The 25,514-nt window shown below is 39.3% G+C and overlaps 1 protein-coding gene across 9 annotated transcripts in view; it reads right to left on the minus strand.

The window, feature by feature from the left end:
- TP63 (tumor protein p63) overlaps positions 1–25,514 on the minus strand; it is a 266,572-nt gene that overhangs the window by 14,812 nt on the left and 226,246 nt on the right. For 5 of the 9 annotated variants that reach the window (XM_005675125.2, XM_018046627.1, XM_005675126.3 and 2 more), the window contains 6 exons: positions 17,765–17,951; positions 15,336–15,451; positions 13,995–14,104; positions 13,217–13,353; positions 11,245–11,327; positions 8,672–8,808 (listed from right to left, as the gene is read on the minus strand). In XM_005675125.2, coding sequence (XP_005675182.1) covers positions 8,672–8,808; positions 11,245–11,327; positions 13,217–13,353; positions 13,995–14,104; positions 15,336–15,451; positions 17,765–17,951 — 770 coding nt within the window. Of the gene's footprint in view, positions 1–859; positions 2,296–8,671; positions 8,809–11,244; positions 11,328–13,216; positions 13,354–13,994; positions 14,105–15,335; positions 15,452–17,764; positions 17,952–25,514 lie in introns of those variants that run through there. The other 4 variants (XM_005675129.3, XM_005675131.3, XM_018046624.1 and 1 more) reach the window with 2 other exon arrangements.

Below are 25,514 nucleotides of genomic sequence, written 5' to 3' on the forward strand. Positions count from 1 at the left end.
CTTCTAAAGACAAAAGACAGTGTTTCTTCTCCAGCTAGATCAACTGTAATTATAAAATATGTTCCATCAGCTCACATATATGCATGTATATAAACATTACTACAAACCCATTAAAAACTTCCATAAAAATAGAGTGAATTTCAGAACAAAAAGTCTGAAAGAAAGTGCAAATGTTAAAAAACTAAACACATTTACTCATCCTTTAAGGAATTTGTGAATTCCTTAAAAGGAAAGTGAAACCTGTGCCAGTGTAACAAAATAATTGATTTCACTATTCTACTTTTATCTCAAACATAAACAAGTTTTTTCTCAAGTGCTTTTCTAAGCAACTATACTATTTTTATTTAGAAAAATAGTTTTTTAAGTTTTAGAAAAGAGTTACTCAAAGATCAGAAAATGTAATTTTTTTTTTTTAAAGCATTGGACAACAGGTTCCACTACAGATTTCTGGATATTTTCTATGGCCTTTGTCACAGAAGCCAAAATATTTAATAAATTGGAATTTCACTTAAATTTCTTCTAAAGAACTTGGCAGCTGAAGATATAACCTTAGACTTGTTCAGAGATGTAACCAAATGATACTATAAGGGTCTAGCTCTTTATGATGAAATTTAACATGCACAGGGCTAAAACATATTTTCAAGTTAGTGTTGGCATTGAAATTTGTTTTTAGGATTGATGACCTTGATACAGAGTATCTTAAATAAAAACAGCAACTACTGACAATAGTGTAGATAGAACCCAAATGACCTATTCTGCTTGCTCTTTCGACTTACACATGGTACTTCAAGCACTTAAATGAAAATATTCTAGCATTTAAGAGATTTGTAAAAAAGCAAAAGAGACAGAAAAGAAAAACTTCAAGATAAACCAAGATGCAAAAGTTTATTGAAAATTAAAATCACACATCCATAAAGCAACAGCCTCAATAACAAGAAATCATTGCTGTGGTGACACAGAATAAAGAGCTGGTGACCTGGTGTGGGGAGAAGATTTTTTAAGTCTTTATATTATTATTTTTAAATATGATTTTAAAATGGAAATATATAGATCCTCTAAACTCACTGAACCAAAAAAAGTAAAGTCATCAACTCTAACATTTGGGCCAGGAGGGTTGACTTTAACATGTGTTTACTTGGACATCACTTAGACAAAACCTAAGTGTCCTTGACAAGACAGTTTGAACAATATTAGTGATATGGGTGACTTTAGGGTCAGACTGAGGGACAGGAACTCCAGAGATGTTAATCATAGATTTGGTGTTAGGATTTTGAATTCCACTTTGGGCACTGAAGAATAATATATGGCTGCCTGGAAGAATATCACCAGGGTAGTTATACCCTCTTCTTAAAATGACAAAAGAGGTTCACTTTCCTTGGGGTCCAAACACCAATTTGGAGGGGTAGGTCTCCAGGGTTTCCAGGAGCAAGGAAGACAAGACTATCACATCAGATGCTGACATGGGTTGTTAGTGCAGGGTCTGACACAGCATTAATGAACTTTCTACTACCTATGAGGGGAGGATACTGATGATGTAAGTTCTCAAAAAGAAGAAAAGAATCATCCCCTACAGTGGCGATCGTGGTAGTTACCACCTCTCTGCCCAGCAGTACATTTGACACCTTAGCTTGTTACTATTTGCAGTATCATTGCATGAACAGCATTAAAAGGGCCTGACTGAGTCTCTCAGCCACCCACAGACAATAACAACTTTTTTTCTCCTTTTCTTAAAAAGACATCTAAGTTTGAGACCTGCTCAAAAGCTTCTTCATGAGTTTCAGAAACAACAGAAGGTAACAGAAAAGGGTTCCAATAAACATTGTAATGCCCCTCGTCCCAACCTGAGCTCCTCCCTCCTGAGAAACAACACAAAAGCTCACAGACAAACACAGAGGTTCCTGACAGACCCATGCTAGATCTAAGGATACAAAATCTGCAGAAAATGTCCTTTCTCGTACAGTTTTGAGTCCCTTCAGAGATTTTCTCACTAATGGCTGTGTGCCTTTGAGCAGTTGGGTCTCTGAGCCAAAGCGTCTTCAAGTCCTGGTTACGAGGGCTGGATACACACACACATGCGCGCGCACACACACCCACACACACACACACCCACACATACACACTCTCACACACACACACAGAAACACAATAAACACACACGCTCAAAATACAGAGATGGGACTCTATGGGTACACTGATCGATTTGGGGGACTGGAATGTCTAAAGAAGGCGTCAGATTGTCTCGGGGTTTCTCTCCGCGGCTCCACAAGCTCATTCCTGAAGCAGGCTGAAAGGAGACTGCAGAGAGGAACCAGAGAAAAGAAAAGATGAAGGCTTAGGACTTCACATATTCAAATCCATTGAATGCAGAAACACTTCCTTCTACCTTCATGATCATAGCACAGTCAGAACAGAATGTCGCAAGGCTATTTTTATTCCTTTTTCTTTACCTTTAAAATCACTCAGAGATGACATTTCAAGATTTTGAAGAAGAAAGGAGAAAAGGTAGTGGTAGTTATCCAGAACTGTGAGAATCACTTGTGGAAATTTTTTTTTCAAGGCATTTTTTTCCAGATCCTTTCTGAGACCAGGTTGGAACCCAAGCATATATATATATATAGTTTTAAGAAGTTCCACAAGTGATTCAGTTGAGGACTACTGAGACAAGGTAGGTCACGATGCTTAGTACAGCATTTGGCATACTGGACACAATTAATTGCAAAAAGGAATGCAGAGACAAGAAGTAACTTCAATCTTTTGTGAAATGTCATCTGCCCAATTATAATGCCTCATTACTGTTCCTGTCTAGCCTAACTGTGAAGTATGAAGAAATATGATCTTATCAGTCTGGGGGCTGTATCATCCTGCCTTTGTAAAGAACTATTAATGAGCATTTTGTATGTGCCCAGATTGCAATGGATAAGTATCTTAATCCTTTCAGTCACAAACTTGGCCTAGAAATGCACATATCAAACTCATGAAAGCAACTTTTGCATAATGAAGAAATCAATTATGCTCAAGGATGCCAGGAACAAATCCTTTTATTTTGCTAAAGGTTGTGCAACCTCACAAGGTGTTAGGGAATTGCTGCCCTGATGTCACATGTGGTTATTCCTTGCAAAGGAACAAAGCCATTTTCCCTTAGTCAGGACTGAGATTTAGTAAATCCTCTCACCAGCAAGAATTGGGATCATCTTAAAGAAGATGCCAGAATACAACTTCTTAATAGTAGGGAAGTAATTTATTACCAACTAAAGAACAATGGCTTTGACTTTTTGTGTGGATACTACATCTTGGGGCTTCTCTTGGACAAAGGTTGAATGAGATAACATGCAGAAATCATCTTTCAGTTATGATAAAAGTGTCTGGACCAGAGGGGTACCCACTGAGACCTAAAACTGAGCTAAGTTCTGCAGTGAGACGTAAGAACTTAGAAAAGTGACTTAATCTATCTGAATTTAATTAATCTGAGGATATTTTTCATCATTACCAACTCAGAGCTAGTAACTCTCCTGACAACTTTCCAACATCTCCATGGAGTTCAAAACTAACTGGGTAAACTATAAATGCTTGTGTACTGCCATGACCTGTGAGGCTGAACTACATATTAACCTTTTCAAAAAAAATCTATGAAACTAGCAATTTCAATCAAATAATCTGGAAATGCGAAAGATGGAAGATTTCTAAGTCAAACTTAGAAATACGGTATTATCTCTCAGTGAGAAAGATTTCTGTTTTCTGCTTTCTCCCACAGTGATAATTCTGAAAATATTACTTGCTTCTCTCATAGATACATGAATTTGAAGCAAAATGATCAACATTCTTGAAGAAAACCATAGCTAGATAAGCCTAAAGAGATAGGACTTTACAATGAAACCACAAAGGTAAATAGTAACCACTTGATACAGAGACAGAAAAGTGGGAGTAAGTGCTTACTTTGGTTTTACTAGGATTCCCTAGTGGCTCAGCTGTAAAGAATCCACCTGCAACGCGGGAGACCTGGGTTCGATCCCTGGGTTGGGAAGATCCCCCTGGAGAAGGGAAAGGCTATCCACTCCAGTATTCTGGTCTGGAGAATTCCATGGACTATATGTTCCATGGGTCAATAGGTCACAAAGAGTTGGACATGACTGAGCAACTTTTACTTGGTTTTATTTTTATAACTTTCTTAACTAATGAAACAGACAAAATCATTGTAAAGAGCTATATCCTTCAGATCTGATTCTGATCTTGGCTTTGCTATGAACTAGCTATGAACTCACAGGGGTAGTTAACTGGGCCTCAGTTTTCCCAGCTATGGTACAAAGAGGCTAGAACTAAGGTCTTGAAGCTCCTGTTCTGCTCTGATATTCTATGACCTATCTGACCAGTGAGCTGCTATCAGAAAGTGATCTGATCCTACAGGAGAAGGAAACATTAAGAGCTCCTCAGAATGTCCATATTTGTATTAAAATTAAAGTAAAAATCCACCCTGTAGAAACTCAAAAATAATTCTCCAGTGTTAGGCTAAGTAAAATTTTAACAAAGTAATGCTGGCTTCAGATCAGGATGAAAGCCAAGAAGGAGAGTAAATTACAGAAGGAAAAAATAATGAAAAAGAGATAGTATCGCTCTAAAGTACACAAGTTAAAAGAATTGCTAAGAAGGTTTCAAGTGGCTTCTGAAAACCTGTCTTAAGAGTTAATGTCCCTTGAAAATATGATGGTAAGGAATCTAGTGGCAAGAATGGGTCCAACTTGTCCTCTTACTAGATTTTGGCTTCTATGAACATAACTCCTTATGTTTATTCCAATCAACTAAAATAAAATTTCTTTATACTCTACTTATAACAGTTAGAGCCACAAAAATTCAATGAAGATTTATCCTCCAGAAAGCCTATGATCATGAAGGTAACTGTGAAGGAATTTTTGAAAAAGGAAAACCATGCATAAATGAAAAGCAAACAGAGAGAAACATATACTGGGACACTAAGAGAAACAATTAAAACTGAAAATATTTCATTACTACCTTGTACAAAATATATTCCCTTCCCACTGATTTTCCCTCCACTATGAAGAAAAGTATAAGATTGATTCCTCACCAGCATAATATTGGTACTAAATTTTTGCAAAGAATTCACAGGCTACCATAGGCATTTTCTAAGCTGATGTATTATTTTCAAATGATTGCCAGGGAATTAGATTTCTATTTTTGCGTGTCTAATTATTTGTGCTTTTTCTTGGAGATCTTCATAAAAATAAAAGAGCTGAAAAAAACTCAGCTGAAGACTACAGTAACTGGAGAATATATATAGATGTATATCAAACAATGGAGGGAAATCCAGGTATATATAATGTAACAAAGACATAATTAGACCAAATGTCTACATTTTCCAAAGATTGCATTTTGCAGTCTGTTATATTTCCATGCACAAGTTATCACAGCTAAAGTTAGCTCTTATACACTGTGGAAACAAGCAGTCAAAAGCATGCAATGGTACATACAAACGGATACCACAGGGAACTACAGGGCTTCTAATTGCTCACTATTCATCTGTGACCACACATGCAAAAAGTGAAAATATGTCTCTAAACTCTTTTGAGCTTCTTAAAATAACAATTTTAAGATGTAGTTTCTTCTTTGATGAAACAGATGGTTTGATGAAATATGAATTATAATAAAATAATTTCCCTTTAGAGTCATGTCAGCCAGTTAGGCTAGAGAAGTTATAAGCTCTGAATAACTCTCCATCTAGAGACACAGAACTATGTATCCTCATGGATCCCATGTAAATGAACAATGCATGTGCCCTCAACTGGCTGAAGTAGATTGTCTTGGCTCATAAAATCTATAAAACTATGACACAAAACTATTCTTTCTATTGTGTGATGTAGACAAACTGTTTCAAATGTCCTATAAACTTACATGATGCTGAAAACAAACTTCCAGAGGCTATTTAAAATTCAAATAGTGTCCTGGTAAGTCACTACCAAATTGTAAACTATGGGAGGGCAGGAAACACATCTGTCTCATCTCTGTTTCTAATGCTTTCACATAGCAGATTCTCAGTAAAAAGCTTGTTACACGTGAAATGTCAACTATTCGGGTCTTGGCTGATGAGGAACCATACTGTGTATCTAGATGGGCATGTCTAACTTCTTCAGCCGCAAGAAAGAGGAGAGAGGGCTCTGATAAAGGCTGCTATTGTTTTGTTCTGAAATGTCACCCTAAAAGACTTCTTAAAATCTTTTAGTACTTCTCTACTTTAGGATATACAGATTAGCTTCCAAATACTGTTATTAAAAAAATATGAATGTCAAAAAGTCATGAAGGATCCACTCTTTTATCTAGAAAGAGGACTGGAAAACTATAGTGAATAGGCTAAATCTGGTCCATAAACTAAGAATGCTTTCTACATTTTTACAAGGTGGAAAAAATTCAGAAGAAAAATGTTTCATGACAAATGAAAATTATATGAAATTCAAATTCCAGTGTCCATAAAATAAAATTTTACTGTAACAGCTACTCTCTTTTGTCTATATATTGTCTGTTGTTGCGTCTGTGTTTCTGAACAGGGGAGCTGCAAGAGACCATATATATGGATCAGAAAGCCTCAGATATTTGCTACTGGTGCTTTACAGAAAAAAAAAAAAAAAAAGAAAGAAAATGTTTGCCAAACTGTGTGGTAGAAGGTCAGAATCTACAAACCACACTATTTAAAATTGACAGAACTTTTCTCTTTAACTGAAAAAAAGACAAGAAATCATGGAGCAACTAGTTCGGCATTGAGTAACTCTTCTGACATTATTTTAGCTAAGTCAAACATTTCCAGGGTGAACTGAAAACGATCTGGGAGTCTGTCTGAATAGCATGATATAAGTATCTTGGAGAAGGCATCTATCCGCTATGGGTCTGTAAAGGATATTACAAGTCTGTTTCTTTGATCCTTGTATGAGTTTATAAGAACTAAATCAGTTTTGCACTTAAATATATTAATATATATTTCTATCTGATATCCTAAATATTATGTAAGGAGTGACAATGGAAATTCTGGAACCTTGAATTCTAATTCTCCTCTGGAGTACTCTGTATCCCCAAGGAACCTCCAGATTCAACTTTCCAGTCAGCCTTACTATAAAACCTTATAATTATGATTTGCAAAACTTCCATGCTAGAAGTGAATGGTGAGATCCCTTTCAGGTAAAAAAAGTCTTAAATTGTCAAAGAGCCTGAAGTCCTTTAAAGAGAGAGTATGCTTGTTTTTTGTTCTTCTGCTGCCCACTCCATATCCCATAGTCAGTAGGTACAGGCTCAGAGAACACCTCCTGAGGATCAGAGATGCAGTCCAACCTCCTCAACTGCATTTATTTTGATTTAAGAAAGAAAAATAATACCTTTTTATTACACTTTTCATAGGTATTTCTCTAGAGTAGTTAATAATAAATGAGAAAAGATCCATTATTTATTGTTCATTTGTGTTCCTAATGTAAAAGACAATCTTTGTCATAGGCAAAATAGTTTTGGCTTCATTTCTTTTTGCCTGAAGTATAAAATGTCTACATTTTACATTGATCTATGGAGAAAATCCCATGGACAGAAGAGCCTGGTGGGCTAGAGTCCATGGGGTCACTAAGAGTCAGACACGACTGAGTGACTTCACTTCACTTTTCACTTTCATGCATTGGAGAAGAAAATGGCAACCCACTCCAGTGTTCTTGCCTGGAGAATCCCAGGGACGGGGGAGCCTAGTGGGCTGCCATCTATGGGACTGCACAGAGTCGGACACGACTGAAGCGACTTAGCAGCAGCAGCAGCAACGGAGACTCTGGCAATACTTTCGGTAAGGACACAATAGATTTTCAGCTCACAAGTGATTATTCTTAACCACAGAAGAGAAAGTATAAATCAGAGTTCTGATTCACCAATTTCCCTTCCTTTCATAAGAGCTAGTCTGTTCTGGTTAGGTATAAAGAACACCATCATCAAAGATCCAAGATTCAAGGTAAAATGAACATATAAATTGGTTGCATGTATATTCTAAAATGGTTGCAAAATCTGGCCTCACTGATGTTAACATGTATTGTTGGAAGACCTAGCATGAGGATGTTAAAACACTGTCGATGTGGCTCTATTTTGCCCTAATGCATCCAGATTTTCCCTAATGACCAGGCACTAGGACTCTGAATCCTCAACACAGCACTCAAAGAAGTCACTTATAGTGAAACCTATGTGCTGTCCCTAGTCTATAATGATTTTCCCAAAAGTGGATTGTGTGCATCCCAGCCGAGGGACAAGATAAGATATTGGGATGAGGGAAAACTATGTGACTTTAAATAGACACATTATTACTAGAATAGAGGGCATATTCAAAATTCTACTATTGATAGCTGTGTATGGATCAGGGGCATAGAGAAGAAAACTAATTCTATTAGTGTGAGTCTCTTTTCAGAATTCGCTTGAAATGGTTTCAATTCAACTTCAGAATATAGATGTAACTTGTCAAAGGGAGGGTTGTAAGAAACATAGAAGATTGCTGAAGCAGAAAAAGGAGTCCCCAGACCAGCTCATGTGAACCTACCAATTTCTGCTGTCTCATAACCTCACCTCTTACATCAGCCAACAACCATCCTGTGGCCAATCTGAATACACAGTCATCTTAATCACACCTGCTAAAATGACACAGGGACACACTCACTGTTTCTGAAGTAAATGCTGGTGCTGCTGTTGCTGCTGCTGCCTGTAGGTTTCAATCGTGTGCTGAGGAAGGTACTGCATGAGTTCCAGGGATTCTTTGATCTTCAGCAGCATCTCGTAAGTCTCACGGCCCCTTACCTACATAAAAGAGCAGAAGGAAAGGGACAAAAAATGAAGAACTGTAGAACCATTAGAAGTACAGTCAGTCCTCTTTATTTGTGGATTCCGCTTGGACGAATTCACCTACTTGCTAGCATCTATTTATAACACAAAAATCAATACTTCCCAGACAGGGGCATAATGATGAAAAGTTGAGTATCCCAATGTGCATGTTCCCAACTGAGGGTGAAGAAGGTGATGTTCCAACTTCTTGTTTCAACACTTATGTTGGAAATAAGTGTCCTTCTCATAGCCTATTTAGGGCCAAATTTTTTACTTTTCTGTACTTTTTGGAGGTACATTTTTTGGTTTAAAATAGTTCCCAAAGGCAGCTTCAGTGCTCTCTAGTGCTCCTAAATGCAAATACACTGTAATGTGTCTTATGGAGAAAATTCATGTTAGATAAGCTTAGTCCAGCCATGAGCTGTTGTGGTATGGACTGTTCATTCAATGTTAATGAATCAACGTGCATGCGTGCAGGCATGCTCAGTTGTGTCCAACTCTTTGCAACCCCACAAACTGTGGCCCACTAGGCTCCTCTGTCTATGGGATTTTCCCAGCAAGAACAATGGCATGGGTTGCCATTTCCTCCTTCAGTAATGAATCAACAGCATATATTAAATAAGAAACACACATGAAACAAGGTAATGCATTGATCAGTTGCTAAAAATGTGATCAGAAGCTCACAGGAATCTAATCCTGTATTTCTCACAGGAGCAATCATTCAGTATTTGGTCATGCAGTGTTCACAATGACGTTATAAAGCATAACTACCACAGATAACTAGCTTTAACTGTAATTAAATCTGGAAAGACACAAGTTTTCAACACGGGTAAAATGTGCTTCCCTCTTTAAGCGAGGCTCTTAAAAACTTGAAGAGGTCTGAGCAGAACCAGGACTAGAGAAAGGTGAGTGGAGAACAAGGAGCCCTTGCCTGACGTGAGAGTGCCTGTCTGTTACTCTGTGCACGCTGGCACGTCGCCCGTCCCCTCCCTGCCAGAATTCAGAAATGGAAAGATTTTCCCTATCTTTTATTGGGTTAATTCCTACTTATCCCAGCTCTGGCATCATATTCTTTGAGAAGCTTTTCCTGACCTCAACCTTTTAGGCCAAGTCTTCCATTCTTCCCGTGAGCTCCCAGGGTCACCCTTAACGTTACTGCAGTGTTGATTTCATTATTATACCTCTTTGTCTCCTCACTAGAAGGCAAGGTCGTGTAAGGTAAGAATTGTACCTTAATGATCTCTAATGGTCAGAGTCTAGCATTTCTGCCATTCAGCAAACACCAACTAAATTCATGCTAAATGAAGAGGTGTTTTTTTTTTTTTTCTTCACACATTTCAGTCTGGCTAATTCTTCACTAAAAATAAGATGTAACTGTTTATAGGGTATTTCCTCTAATAGTACAAACTGAAATTTCATTAAAGAAACAGCTCTTCAACGTGGTCTCTATCTCATCAGCTGAAGACACATTAGAGCCTTCAGAATACCTAGTATAGCAGGAAAATGTTTAACTTAAGAGTTCACATACCAGTTTCCATATGTGGCCTGAGAAACAAGACATTGAGAATCTCAGCTAACTCACTGTCTGACTGTTCTGCCAGCAAGCAGTCTAATTCCCTGACCTGACTGACCTTTAGGGCCTCAAGAAGGAAGGGCTAGTGAGCATGGCACACCCAAACCTGTGGCTTAATCTCAATCCCAGCCAAATCTCCTGGCCCAGCTTGTCTGTATCTCAAGTCAGTGTAGATGCCATCAAGAGCCATAGTGATTACCAAAGCTTTGCTGCCACTCTAGATGGCAAAGACCTAAGGTGAGAAGAACTAAATGAACTGCAACTATAATCTAAAAAAGGACACCTCAGTGACCTTGAGAGGGCTTATATGTCTTGTAGGAATGAACAATACTCCTACACAACATTTGGGCCGAATCTCTGGCCATTCTCATATAGTTGAGGATTCTTCCTAGCTTTGCTTTTTTTTAAAAATAGCATTCCCTAAAAGAAATCACAGGCAATACTCTATAATAGTTTATCAACTTTATGAATGCCTTCTGACAAAATTTTAGTCCTAAATTGGTATGACCAGACTGTCTAGGATCATCTTATCACTCTTCAGTAATGAAGGACAAATTAATTTTAAAGACCTGCATAAAAAGAACTCTATTAGTAGTATAGTTCTGACTGGGTGAGTAGTAAGAGGAAGAGCCCACATTATTAATCTGTTCCAGAACTTTAGAGGGGATGAATAATTTCCTAATTTTGCAAAAAACAAGTAGGTTTTCTGTTTTATCTCTCTTGCCTCTATCACCCTCTTCACATTCTCATTCACAGATAATCAAAAGATGACCACAGAGGAACAGCTCATTCAAAGCAGGTGACAAGGAAGCAATCACGAGCACCCAAGGGAGACTCACTGGTAAGTATAACAGTTCATCATCTGGGGATCTTCGTTTCTTGATGGATGTCATCTGGATGCCATGTGTGTTCTGACGGAAAGCTGGTGGAGGAAAAGTGCGAGTTTCATCTTGGGAACATTTCTGAAGCAATAATACATTGATTAAACAGACAGTAGCACTGACAGACAGTAGCACAGACAGACATTGACACTGATGAGATTAGAATTTCCAGTTCTAAGCAGCCATTCAATCAGTGATCATTATTTTTATATTAGGTGTAAACCTAACAATAATGAGAGTGGGGGGGGGGGGAGGTGAGGCAAAACAGGGAAAGAAAAACGGGAGGTGGGTGTAGGGAGGCTGGGAAACGGCTTCTGGCTTAAGCAGTGCTGCAGGAATCCCTGTGTTTTACTGGAGTGTGTCTGTGAACAGCTGCTCGGCACAGGAAGATAAATTGGAATTGTGTTTTATTTTTCAGATCATTTATCTTCCAAGGAGGTAAATGCAGGCTGGCTGTAGGAGTTGTCTGGTCTGTGCATTCAACCTTGTGAGTTCCCCCCCTCATGTTAGTACAAATATCACATAGCCTCTGACAAGCAGTCTCTGGGACCTCAGTTTTCTCTTTGGTAAAATCAAGGAATTAATTTTATATATCCCTAAAGGTTTCCAAAATTTAGAAACTATACCCAGGAACCAGAATATAGAGATGATTCTCCTACTAGAGTTCAGATAATTGTTCTTACTGAAAGTTATTGATTGGTAGGTAAATGAGGTGCTCAGGGAAGCATATGGAGCTAGGCCAACAGACAGACTTGAGAATTAGGGTGGAGATATAATTATTGACAGTACATACACTATGGATAATGTATATATAAACTAAGTACTATATATACGATTGTTTGAGGAATAACCAGGGAGACAAAAACTGGAACAGCAAATCACACTGAACAGCCCAAAGAGGATAAAGTTTAGTTGTTATAACAAATTGTTCTGTAAAATTCAATACCATTTTTATTTCTTCTGCATACTAATCAGTAATAAGATGAAAATATTTTTCATGATATAATTCATCATGTGATATATTTAAAAATACTTGCTATAGTGATAGCAGGTTTATGCAAGCCATCTTCTAGAATTAAATTTCACGCTTTAGTAGCTTGGGTGGATCAATGGTTTTCAAACTCTGTGACCTGAAGAATGAGACCTCTGGGGGTGAGTACCTGACATGCAAGGGTGGTATGAGTGAAGCATGAAACCACAGCCCACTCCTGACTCCCACCCCTTCAACCAGAAAAGTTCTGCTTTCAGCTATTTTGAGCTCCTTGAAATACTTCATTTTTAAAAAGCTTTTATTGCTTAAAAAACAAGTGTGAAACCAACTGATCTAAATCATCAGCTTCACTATAAATGATGTAACTAAAGCCCTGAGTGGGTCCTACATGTCAAGGTTCATGTCAGTGAAACCCACAGCTGCATATTCCCCAGACTGTGCTTTATGAAGTACACTCTTAAGTCTCACTATTCCCCCAGACTCAGGAGGTAGGCAGGTGGCATTTTCAACCCTCACCTTCAATAACAGAAAGATAAATGGATATAAACAGGCTAAGGTACTGGTTCTCAAACTTCTGCTGGCAACAGAGACACCTACAGGGCTTACAAAACACGGATCCCTGGGCCTCACAACCAGTACTTCTGATCAGCAAGCCTGCAAACCAAGAGTTTGCATTTCTACCCAGCTTCCAGTTGACGCTGATGCTACTGGTCTGGGAGTCATGTCTGGAGGATTGCTGGGTAATCTTCCATGATAATCTGCTTTTGAAAAGCTATAGTGCACACCCAGAATCCGTTTCATCAAGAGCTGCAGCTTAAGGTCATAAACGTCTCTCTAAAGCCCTTGGGTCTTATTCTGCAGCTTCTCAAACATCACCCATCAGGCACTGCATCTGGAGGAGGCTTAGCCCTACCCCATTGGGCCACTACAGCTACTTACGGCGCTTCGTACCATCACCATTCTTTGTGCTGTCCGAGACCTGCTGCTTTCTGATGCTGTCTTCATCTGCCTTCCTGTCTCTCCCTGGGCAAGCACAGATCCGGGCCTCAAAGCAGCGGCGGCCCAGGACTTGCCCACTAGGAATTAAAGAGGAGAAGAAAGGGTTAAATGAAAGGAATTTGAAAAGCCCCCTGCTGGCCACCACCAGTGCACCAGCTCCACCACCAACTCACGGCTGCTTTGAGGATGGGCCCCAAAGCATTTGGCAGAACACAAAAGTGCTTACAGGCCATGAGCAATATTAGTAAATAGCATCCATTTGTTCTGCAAAGAACCTCCAAGCCATTAGCTGAACAGCTGTATTTAGCTACATATTTTGAAGGAAACTTGAGTTAAGCCAGTGGATGTCTCCAGATAAAATCCCCTTAGGCAGCTCAGACTTATTCAAAGAAACTGTTAAATGCCTCGCGGCCCACATGAAAACAAACACTGTCTAATCAGAAACTATTCCAGTCAAATGTCAAGAATTCAGGTATGAAGTGACTTGAACACCTTCCCAACTCTTTTTTTTTCCTCTGCTACCTTTACCCACCCAGTTCTGTCTCCACTTTCTTAGATCTTTTATGTAAGTGTTTGCAGCAAGGATTTACAACACAAAGGACAAAATCTAGGGTAGCTCTCTGTTGTACATGCAAAGGTAATGATAAAACAAACACAGTTTCACTTTGCCCTCTGCCCAGAGTTTCTACAGAATGACAGTTCTGCAAATGCCACTTACTCTCTGGTTTCCAGAGTAACAATGATTAAAATTGGACGTCGGTTCATCCCTCCAACACAACTGCTGTTACACATGAAATTGTACAAAACTGTCGTGAATTCAGTGCCAACCTGAACACAGGGAGGAAGAGAGTCGGTGTTAACAATGACTTGAACTAATGTTCTTTCTTCTTAGTTCTTCCTTCCTAGTTCTCACTTAACAATTCCATTTCTGATCAAGTGATATGCTTTCCTCTAAAAAACTATAAAACCCATGGTAGATTCTTCTTTGCCTTGGCTCTTAGGAAGCTTAAAGCTAGTATTTGCAATAGTGGACCCTCTGCACAGTATGAAAGGGTTTTTACAAATAACCATCGTTGACCCTATTCACTTGCAAGCTGATCCATATCACTTAATTCAAACAGGGTTCATAACATATATGAAAAGTTAGAGATGAAAAAATTACTAACTATAGCAGTAATGCTCCAGGGATATTTTTATGATATGGATAACACAGAACAACATACATGTGAATGTACACTTCTATAACGAGCACTCTGGAATTCAGAATTAAATAATCTAGTCTAGAAAATGAACTTATGGGTGAAGCAATCTGAAGCCTAGAGACACAGAATTATAAGCTAGAAGTCTACAAGAAAGAGTCAGCACATCGAGGGGCTCTGGTCTCACCACTCCAGTGTTCTCTCTGCTGCCTCTTGCTGCTTTTCTAATCGGCCATCCTGTACATTCGAACCTCAACTATGAGATCCCTCTTAGGGTCTCCCATTTTCAGGGTAGTGTAAAAATGGTGGTGATGGTTTAGTCGCTAAGTCGTGTCCTACTCTTGCGACCCCATGGACTGTAGCCCACCAGGCTCCTCTCTCCATGGGATTTTCCAGGCAAGAATACTGGAGTGGATTACTGGAGTGGATTGCCATTTCCTTCTCCAGGAAATCTTCCCAACTCAGGAATCGAACCTGGGTCTCCTGCATTGCAGGCAGATTCTTTACCGACTGAGCTATGAGGGAAAACTTGCATCCAATACTCATGTACATCCACTACCAGCTGAATTTCCAGTTAAAATCTCTGGATAATAATGCTATGTATAAACTCAACTGTAGATTCAATTATTTTCTGCCTTTAAGATGAGAACATGGGCAACAGAGCCATGTTACCAATAACAAATTTGGTACAAATTTAGCAGTTTTGAAGGGGGATAGAGAAATGCCTGGTGAAGAGAAGGGAGATAATAAATACAAAAAAAGTTACCTATTTTATAACTAAGATAGAATTATATGCTTGAAACATCTCCTATTACTAAAAGTAATACTCTCTCAAGTCTGCCCAGTCCTTATCTGCTTACCTGAGGTGGCTCATAAGGTACCAGCACACTTTGTCTTCCTGTGATGGGGTCTTCTACGTACTGGGCATGGCTGTTACCTTCTACTCGAATCAAATGACTAGGAGGGGCAATCTGTCCTGCAGAATGGAAAAAAAAAAAAAATTAGCTCTTCAACCTCAAAACAAATGTAACAAAATGAAACTATGGACAGAATACTGGTGGTCAAAAAAATAGTTTGTATAATAGAGGAAATATACATCCTTGAAAAGAAGACTAGATCCTGTTGCCAGAGATCTTACACATGAAGGTATCACAACCTTTATAGCCACAAAAAGGTCAGGAATGGTCATCTATATATAAAGGAACAGTCCCATGTTTCTGGGCTCAAGGTAAACAATTCAAGTTGTAAAGGACTCTATAACTACATCTCTAAGCTGATCCATACAGGGCATTTTTCCAGCTTCTCTGAAAAATGGAAGAAAAAGGAACAAGTTAATTTAAAAAATATACCTGCGTGACAGAAAACACTGCCCCTAAATTGACCATTTAAAACACTAAGAAGCTATGGATGGCAACGATGTAACTTTCACTTTGCCGATTCTATTTTTCATGATGAAGTCACAATTTTACTTTGGTCATAAAGATGGGAAACTAACTTTATTTGTTGTCCTGCAATCGTCCCAGGTTAGAGGGTAGAAAAGGGAAGCAAGTTTTGAAAGGAACATAAACAAAGTTTCACAAAATGTGATACCTGGTAGAACTCAAAAATAAAGACGCTGCTCCAAGAGTTAATGCTATAAAGATGTTTTTTAACCTTTGGTCTGATGGTCTCATTCTACAGTAACTGATACTCAAAGTAAAAGGCTTCATATATCAAGATGCTCTCTGTTGCCTGAAATATCATATATAATGGCAAAAATTTTAAATAACTATTGTGCTAAAAAATAAGAAAAAGCAAACAACAACAAAAAATGGTTATGTCATCTTGATGGATCAAGAGCAGTTATGGAAACTGATAAGAAAGCCTAGCTATAGAGAATAACTTCTACAGCATATCATTAAGTAAAAGGTAGGATGCAGAGGTATGGATAATGAGGTCATATAGACAAGGACTAGAAATTAATATGTAAAAATTAGCTGTGTTAAGGTGGAGAGATTTTAACTTTTTTTCCTTTTTGAAATTTCTATCTACTATCTCCATTACTTTTTCATTACCACCTCTTATATTATCTACATACACATACTCTGGATAACCTACCAATCTTTCTATTTTTCACATAATTTCTATAAAAGGTATTCTAACTCCCAATCCTCCTGTCTCCTCATTGCTCTTTGATGAATCTTTACGCTTTCTCTTGTCCTTCCTTTCAACTGTTTTGTGTTCTTGACTTAGCCTCTCTTCATAAACTTTAGAATAGTAAATGTAAAAGGACCCTTGGAAATAATGACCACTTCTGTAAAACTATTACTGAATCTGAGGCTCAGAACCTGGGACCTAACTTATCTATGGATATAGCACTTGAAGGTGGCCCCAAGATAACCTGCTCTTTACTGCTTCCCCTCCAAGCTCATGTTCTAGATCGTCCGTTTACTCCTCTTATCTGTTATTTGTCTTCATTTATTTTTCTTATTCCCCATTTTCCTCTTCTTCTTCTTCTTTTTTTTTTTTTAATATTTCTCACTTTGTATGCTCCTTTCTCTTACCCTTCTAGACCCTAATTGGTCAACCCTTGACAATCACCCTGGGATAGGTACTGAAGCCCTTAGTAGGGGACCAACAGATCAGAGGGCACACTGTTCTTCTTAAATCCTCTCATTAAAAAAAAAGGGAAGTGTTAGGTAGAAAAGCAAAAAGCAGCCCAAAATGGTGGTGGCTAAAAGACAAAGGGAAAAGCCCACAATAACAGAACAAAAGAAAATCTGCAGCCTGGAGTGGGAGTGAGAACCTCAGGTGAAACACACCTAGCCCTAATTTGCATAGGGAGAGGAGACAAAAAGTACAAAAAGAGAGACCCAAGATGGATTGAGGCCTCTCCTTTGGGATCGGCCCACCCTCATGCCTCCAGGGTATACTATCCTTTGTTTGCTGAATAAAACTCTGAGCTGTAAGTGAGCTGTAACATTGGTCTGCCATTTCAAATCTTTGTTGCCACAAAACAGAACCCAGGAAATTACTCACTCTCTCAACAGAAGGAAGGAAGAAACAGGGAGAAGAGAGGCAAGTCCAGGTCATCCAGTGATTACCAATATTAAAATAAGCAGTTTAATTATTGTGAAAGCCTGAAATTTATTCAACATCATTCTCAGACAGTCTTGTTAGCCAAAAAGGTAGACTAAGCTGCCATCAGATTGCAGAGGTTGGAAACAGATAGGTGGATCCCAGACAAAACTTTCCACAGGAGCTCTATTTCAAGCTTAGTTGAACAGCTACAGATCCCCATTCTCCTTACCCTCGTTGAATTCACGACTCAGCTCATGGTTGGGGCACCTTTTTACCACTTCAGTGACATGCTCGGCCTTCTTGTAGACAGGCATGGCCCGGATGACAGCACCCTGAGGTGGTGGAGTCATAACCTTGATCTGGATGGGGCATGTCTTTGCAATTTGGCAGTACAGCTTCTTCAGTTCAGTGGAATACTGCTTAGAGATGGTCCATGGTGGAAGAAAGAAAGGAAACAACAGGAGATTTTGTTATATTCAAAATCAGAACGAGGAAATATATATACATGCTTCCCTGGTGGCTCAGAGGTTAAAGCATCTGCCTGGAATGCTGGAGACCCAGGTTCGATCCCTGGGTCGGGAAGATCCCCTGGAGAAGGAAATGGCAACCCACTTCACACTCTTGCCTGGAGAATCCCATGGAGGGAGGAGCCTGGTAGGCTACAGTCCATGGGGTTGCAGAGTCAGACACGACTGAGCAACTTCACTCACTTTAACTTCACTTTTCTGTAAACATGTTCCTTTAGAGCTGCCTATTTGAAACTAAGCAGGACCCTATGGGGCTCCTGGATATGGAAGCCTGTGTCCCCCATTCCTTGTTTGTAAGGAGCAGACTCCAGCCTCTGTCCTTCCCAGAGCCCCAGAGAACAGATTCAACATTCTGGTAATCAGGGAAGGGAGAGGATACAAAGACAAGGGAAGAACAGCCAAGAAACCACAGTGCAGCCTTGGGCCAGGTTCCTGGTTCCCCCTCACGGGACACACAGAACAGAATCTTTAAGCTCTTATTAGAACCAAAAACCCCAATGGAATGGATTTAGCATTCTTCACTCTGGAGAACACCTGAGGCCATATTAAAGGCACCAAAGAAAGGCATCAGGAGATTACTGGAAATCAGATTGAAAGAGGCTGGTCCTGCACACACTCTAATCTTATCATCAGCCTCACTCTGGAACCACTGCTGTAAAGCTCCTTACCAAATACTCCCAGGTTGGGTCACTGTGTTTGAGGGTAGGATCACACTGTGTCCCCTTATGACTAGTAAAGAAATAAAGCTATCCTCTTCTACTTCACCCCAAATTCTATCTCTGAGATTTGATCTGGCACCGGTGCACGGAGACCAAGTTATCAGCATCATGTTCACCATTGGTTGAAACCATTTATCAAAACACATTTGTGTCATATTTACAGTTATCATCTCTTCAGGATGAAGAAACTGATTCTCAGAAATATCTCAATGATTAACACTATGAACAGGTTTATAGAGTACTGAACACTAGACGGAAAAACAGTATTCTCATGTGTTGAGTGATATTAAGCAGACTATAATTAATCCTACCCTTACAATACTCTAGAGAGACTCATAAAAGTTAGGGTAAGGGAAAAAAATGTTTTCAGACAGAATATCTGGTAGATAGTGAAGATATTTCATTTAAGGTCAACCAACTAGAAAATTGCAAAAGTTCCCTCAAACAACTGCACTTATCTTGTAAGGTCATAGTCCAAAAGAATGAGGGATCTGAAAGGGGTCATTTGGTCCTATGTTCTCATGAAAGGACTGCCCTATTACAACACAGTAAGACACGGCAGCAATAAAGATGATCTTTTCATTCACAAGGGACTGAAATTTTCCTCCCTATACTTCCTTCTGCTTGGAAAGGAAGTTCAGTGGTTGGTTGGTTGGTTGTAGAATTAGAAAATAGGGTAGAGAAAGCATGAGACCTTGAAAATAATGGTTCATCCTTGTTTCCTTTTAGAAAGTCTCCATTCTAATCCTTATATTATCTTAAACCTTAAGCGATCACCCTGTGGGTCAAAGTCTCATCACTGCATTCCTCCTCATTCTGAGGTTGAGTGAAACCACTTGGTCAATGGAACTGCTGGCCAAGAGCAGGGCACCTAGTAACACCCAAACAAAGGTAAACAGACACACACACACAGGTTACAAATCTAAATTGGCAACAATATTTTTCCAGGGAAAAGACAGTGCGGAGCAAAGGGATTCATTACTGCTATGCTCCAACCCAACTCTGAATAGAAGCAAATGTCCCATGGAAAAGCACACTTAAAAATAACTGCTTTATTTCTTCCTTTTGAAATATAATATTTATTTAAATAATCTTTTTCTCCCAAGCATTTCAGTATATGAAATTTTCAGTTATGAATTTCCCAATACTAGATGTGTATTGCATAATCATTTCTCCATGCCCACAGGTCAAGGATTAAGCACAGCAAAAGGGTTTTACATAGCTTGAAGAAATAGGAAGCATGCCAAAAATCAACCACAAAAATAAAATTCTACTTGGGAAACACAATGAAATCTAGATGGATGTATTTGCTCAAGTGTTTTTTAACCAATGACTTTACAAACAAAGACACTGTCTTATAACATATTATGAATTTTCTTTTATTGACAACTCTCAGTAAATGAGCCTATCTGTTTGTGTTTAAGTTAGGAGATATATAATCTAAACATGAGTTTCATAAAATGTACCTTAGGAAAGATGACTCCAAAATAAGTTTGCCAGCTAACACCTGAAGGCAAATAAGGCACCCATCCAGGTATGTAAAGATTATAAAAAAAGAAGGATAAGTGTTCAGAGTAGGACAGTTAAGAGGAACATTCCATTTTAATAACTGATATACTATAAATCACACCTGACAGACTAAAATGCAAAAGTACTAAGAATAATCATAGGCATCATCAAGTGTTAACACTTCACTCATTCTCAGAGAGGTAGTGGGGAATCTAATTTCTGAGTTTCTGTAATCTATATGCAATAATAACTTCACCATTTTTTTTTTTGAGATCTGGTATAAAAAACTTAAATCTTCACAGAAACCTAAGAGGAAGGTATTACAGATCTACAGTCTCTTATCTGAAACCACTGAAGCCAGATGTTTCAGAATCCAGAACTGTTGAGATTTTAGAAATGGAGTAGAGTTCATATGAAAGTGAAAATGTTAGTTGCTCAGTCCTGTCCAACTCTTTGCAACCCCATGGACTATAGCCTCCCAGGATCCTCTGTCCACAGAATTCTCCAGTCAAGAATACTGGAGTGGATTGCCGTTCCGTTCTCCTGGGATCTTCCTGACCCAGGGACTGAACCTGTGTCTCACGCATTGCAGGCAGATTCTTTACCGTCTGAGCTACCAGCACGTGTTATAAATACTTCCAGCAGGATTTAATGGGCTTCCTTTGTGGCTCACGGGATCTCAAAGAGACATAACTGAGCAACTAACACTTTCAATTTTTTCTTTCACTATAATCAAACCTTAATATTTCTTCAGAATTCATGAATATTCACAATAAGTGGAAAATGAACATAAACCCTTAATGTTCAAGCCAAGTTTCACCACCATGTGAGTTTGCCACAAATTTATGAAATTACAACAAAACCAAAGCAACTTCTGTTTTTCAGAGTCCTCTGAATTTCAGAAAACAGATAATGGATCAGTATTATTATCCACACTTTACAGATAAGAAAAAGGCAGGGGGAGGACTTGCCTGAGGTCACAGGGAAGAGCTGGTTAACAATCAGAACATAAGAATCACCCTGAGACCTGAAACAGTAGGTCCTCATCTCTCATTCTCTTGGCTCAACACTGCATATATTTGTACTTTTATTTTTTCATAATTCTCAACCATGTGGCTATTTTCTGAATCAACTTAAGAGGTACACATCTTCTCTAACATTAAAATGGAGCTTGAAAGTGATCTACTTATCAGCAATAATTCCTCTTTATTTATTTCTCAGTAGAATAGGCTTCCCAGGTGGCGCTCACAGTAAAGAACTCGCCTGCCAATACAGGAGACAAAGAGACATGGGTTCACCCTCTGGGCTGGGAAGATCCCCTGGACAAGCACATGGCAACCCACTCCAGTCTTCTTGTCTGAAGAATTCCATGGGCAGAGGAGCCTGGCAGGCTACAGACCATGGGGTCACAGAGAGTCAGAGACAACCGAAGCGACTTGGCACACAAACACATAATAAGGTTTGCTCCTTTTAGTGCTGGGAGAAGCACCAAGTGATAGAAGTGAAATTACCCTGGCGCAGGAGGAAGGTGACCTGCAGTTTAGGACCAGCTGTCTGTCAGAACTTCTATTGTGACTGGGAGGAACTCATGAGTGAGGTCCTGTTGTTTCACATGGTTTGCTGCTGCTGCTGCTGCTGCTGCTACTAAGTCGCTTCAGTTGTGTCCAACCCTGCGCGACCCCACAGATAGCAGCCCACCAGGCTCCCGCGTCCCTGGGATTCTCCAGGCAAGAACACTGGAGTGGGTTGCCATTTCCCTCTCCAATGTGTGAAAGTGAAGTTGCTCAGTTGTGGTTTAAGGTCCTTTACATTCTGGCTTAATCTTTCATTCCCTCTCCTCATCCTCCAAACACACACTTTCCATCCCCCTTTTCTACCCATGCAAACACACCACACACTCATCGCGCACAATTCAAGCATATTTCCCCTGTTTTCCATATTGCACTGGGACAATTTTGATATCACTCTTCAGACAGAGATGCATCTAGGTTATAAACCATATTTTCCAATTTTTGTGATGAGTTTTACTACTGACTATATCTAAATGTCTGACTAGGATACATTCCAATTGTTGCTTCCAGTTAAACTTCCCAGACCTATTGTTCAGTATCAGAGGGGCTGAAGCTAGTCTCATGCGGTTTCTTCTTGACAAAGCCAAGCTGCTTCTACTCAGTGTCCTTCATGGCTTGCAAATTGGTTTTGTAATGGTGTTTAATATTTTTCCAATACTAAATTCAGTGTCTCTGGCCTTTAGTGTTTTCATAATTCCTTAGATTTGTCCACTTCCCCCACCAAATAGCTACTCTCATATTTACCGATTTTCCACACTTCTGCAAGATCACCAAAAGTGGGAATCTGACTTACGCCACAATTTTAAATACCCTGGTGATTCAAGCCGGCAGAGATAACAAATTGGAATATATCTGGCTTCTTTTAATCTCTCTCTTCCTCTCTGGGACTTCTAAAATCTGCCCCTAAAATGCTCCCAAACATTGACTTGAGATTGTGTACATCTAAAGATCAATTTCTTCTTTTGGGCATGTATGTTTTGTTTTGCTTTAATCAGCTTTGAAGTCTAATATACTATGTGAAAAAGTGAAAGTTGCTCAGTCAAGACTCTTTGTGACCCCATAGATTGTAGCCCATCAGGCTTCTCTGTCCATGAAATTCTCCAGGCAAGAATATTGGAGTGGGTAGCCCTTCCCTTCTCCAGGGAATCTTCCTGACCTAGGAATAGAACCTGGGTCTCTCACTGCAGGCAGATTCATTACCGTCTGAGCCACCAGGGAAGTCCCCTAAAATACTAGAAAATACATTCATTTTTAAGTGTACATGTTGATGACTTTTGACAAATGTACACTCCAGTGTAACCACTATCATGAATAAGATACATACACTCTTACTCCTGCCTAACCTTCCTTCAACCTCCAGCTCTCATTAAAATTATCTGATTCCCCTTTTCAGTCATTCCTCTCCCCAACCATTTCTCAGGCATTCATCCACCTGCATTCTCTCATTATACTTTTGCCTTTCTAGAATTTTTAGAAATAGATTAATACTGTACAATCAGGTGCTTGGATTAGCATAATGCTTCTAAGATTCATTTATGTTTTTGCGTGTATTCACATTCCATTTTATTACTTAGTGGAATTCCATTGTCTATCAAGTCACCAATTATTTCCAGTTTTTTATTAACTATAAATAAAATTCCAGTTGTTTTCCACATTCATGGCTTCCATATCCATGGATTCAATCAAGCAAGGACTGAAAATATAGGCGGGGGGGGGGCAGATTTTCCAATAAGTTCCCCAAACCAAAATTTGGATTTGCCATGCAAGCAACTATTTACATAGCATTCACACTGTAGGAAGCATTATAAGTAATCTAGGGATGATTTAAAGTACAAAAGAGGATGTATGTAGGTTAAATGGAAATAACAGACGATCATTAAGGGACTTGAGCATCTGTGAGTTTTGCTTCTGTGGATTTTGGTATTCATCTGGGATCCTAGGACCAGTCTCCCATGGATATGGAGCGACCAATTGCATTATGAGCATTTACATACACATCTTGGACTTCCCTGGTGGCTCAGACAGTAAAACATCTACCTACAATGAGGGAGACCTAGGTTCAATCCTTGGGTCAGGGAAGATCTCCTGGAAAGGAAATGGCAATCCACTCCAGTGTTCTTGCCTGGAAAATTACATGGATGGAGGAGCCTGGGAGGCTACAGTACACGGGGTGGCAAAGAGTTGGACACAACTGAGTGACTTCACTTTCACTTTCATATACATATCTTAAGACATGTTTACATTATTTTGATTAAGTACTATAAGTGTGAGTGCTGGTTAAGTGTATGCCTAACTTCATAAGAAACTGCCAAGCTGTTTTAAAAGGAGGCTGTGGTATTTTACATTATCACTAGCAGTGTAAAAGGGTTTCATATCCTTGACAGCACTTCACTTCAGTTCACTCACTCAATCGTGTCCAACTCTTTGCAATCCCATGGACTGTATACACAAGGGTTCCCTGTCCATCACCAAATCCTGGAGCTTGCTCAAACTCATGTCCAGCAAGTTGGTGATGCCATCCAACAATCTCATCCTTTTTCATCCCCTTCTCCTCCTGCCTTCAATCTTTCCCAGAATCAGGGTCTTTTCCAGGGAGTTGGATATTTGCATCAGGTGACCAAAGTATTGGAGCTTCAACTTCAGCATCAGTCCTTCCAATGAATATTCAGGACTGATTTCCTTTAGGATGGACTGGTTGGATCTCCTTGCAGTCCAAGGGACTCTCAAGAGTCTTCTCCAACACCACAGTTCAAAAGCATCAAGTCTTTGGGATTCAGCTCTCTTTATGGTCCAACTCTCACATCTATACATGACTACTGGGAAAACCATAGCTTTGACTAGATGGATCTTTTTTAGCAAAGTAATGTCTGTGCTTTTTAATACGCTGTCTAGGTTGGTCACAGCTTTTCTTCCAAGGAGCAAGCGTCTTTTAATTTCATGGTGAAAGTCACCATCTACAGTGATTTTGGAGCCCAAGAAAGTAAAGTCTGTCACTGTTTCCACTGTTTCCCCATCTGATTGCCATGAATTGGTGGGACAGGATGCCATGATTTTTGTTTTTTTGAATGCTGAGTCTTAAACCAGCTTTTTCACTCTCCTCTTTCACTTTCAGCAAGAGGCTCTTTAGTTTCTCTTCGCTTTCAGGCATAAGGGTGGTGTCATCTGAATATCTGAGGTTATTTATATTAAGGAATATCCAGCCCGACATTTTGCATGATGTAATCTGCATATAAGTTAAATAAGCAGGGTGACAATATACAGCTTTGACGTACTTCTTTCCCAATCTTGAACCAGTTCGTTGTTCCATGTCTGGTTCTAATTGTTGCTTCTTGACCTGCATACAGATTTCTCAAGAGGCAGGTAAGGTGGTCTAGTATTCCCATCTCTTTAAGAATTTTCCACAGTTTGTTGTGATCCATACAGTCAAGGCTTTAGAGTAGTCAATGAAGCAGATGTTTTCCTGGAATTTTCTTGCTTTTTCTATGATCCAACGGATATTGGCAATTTGATCTCTGGTTCTTCTGCCTTTTCTGAATCCAGCTTGAACATCTGGAATTTCTCAGTTCACATCCTATTGAAGCCTAGCTTGGAAATTTTGAGCATTACTTTGCTAATACGTGCTGCTGCTGCTGCTGAGTCGCTTCAGTCATGTC

The sequence above is a fragment of the Capra hircus genome, chromosome 1 (assembly GCF_001704415.2).
Source record: "Capra hircus breed San Clemente chromosome 1, ASM170441v1, whole genome shotgun sequence".
NCBI lineage: Eukaryota > Metazoa > Chordata > Mammalia > Artiodactyla > Bovidae > Capra > Capra hircus.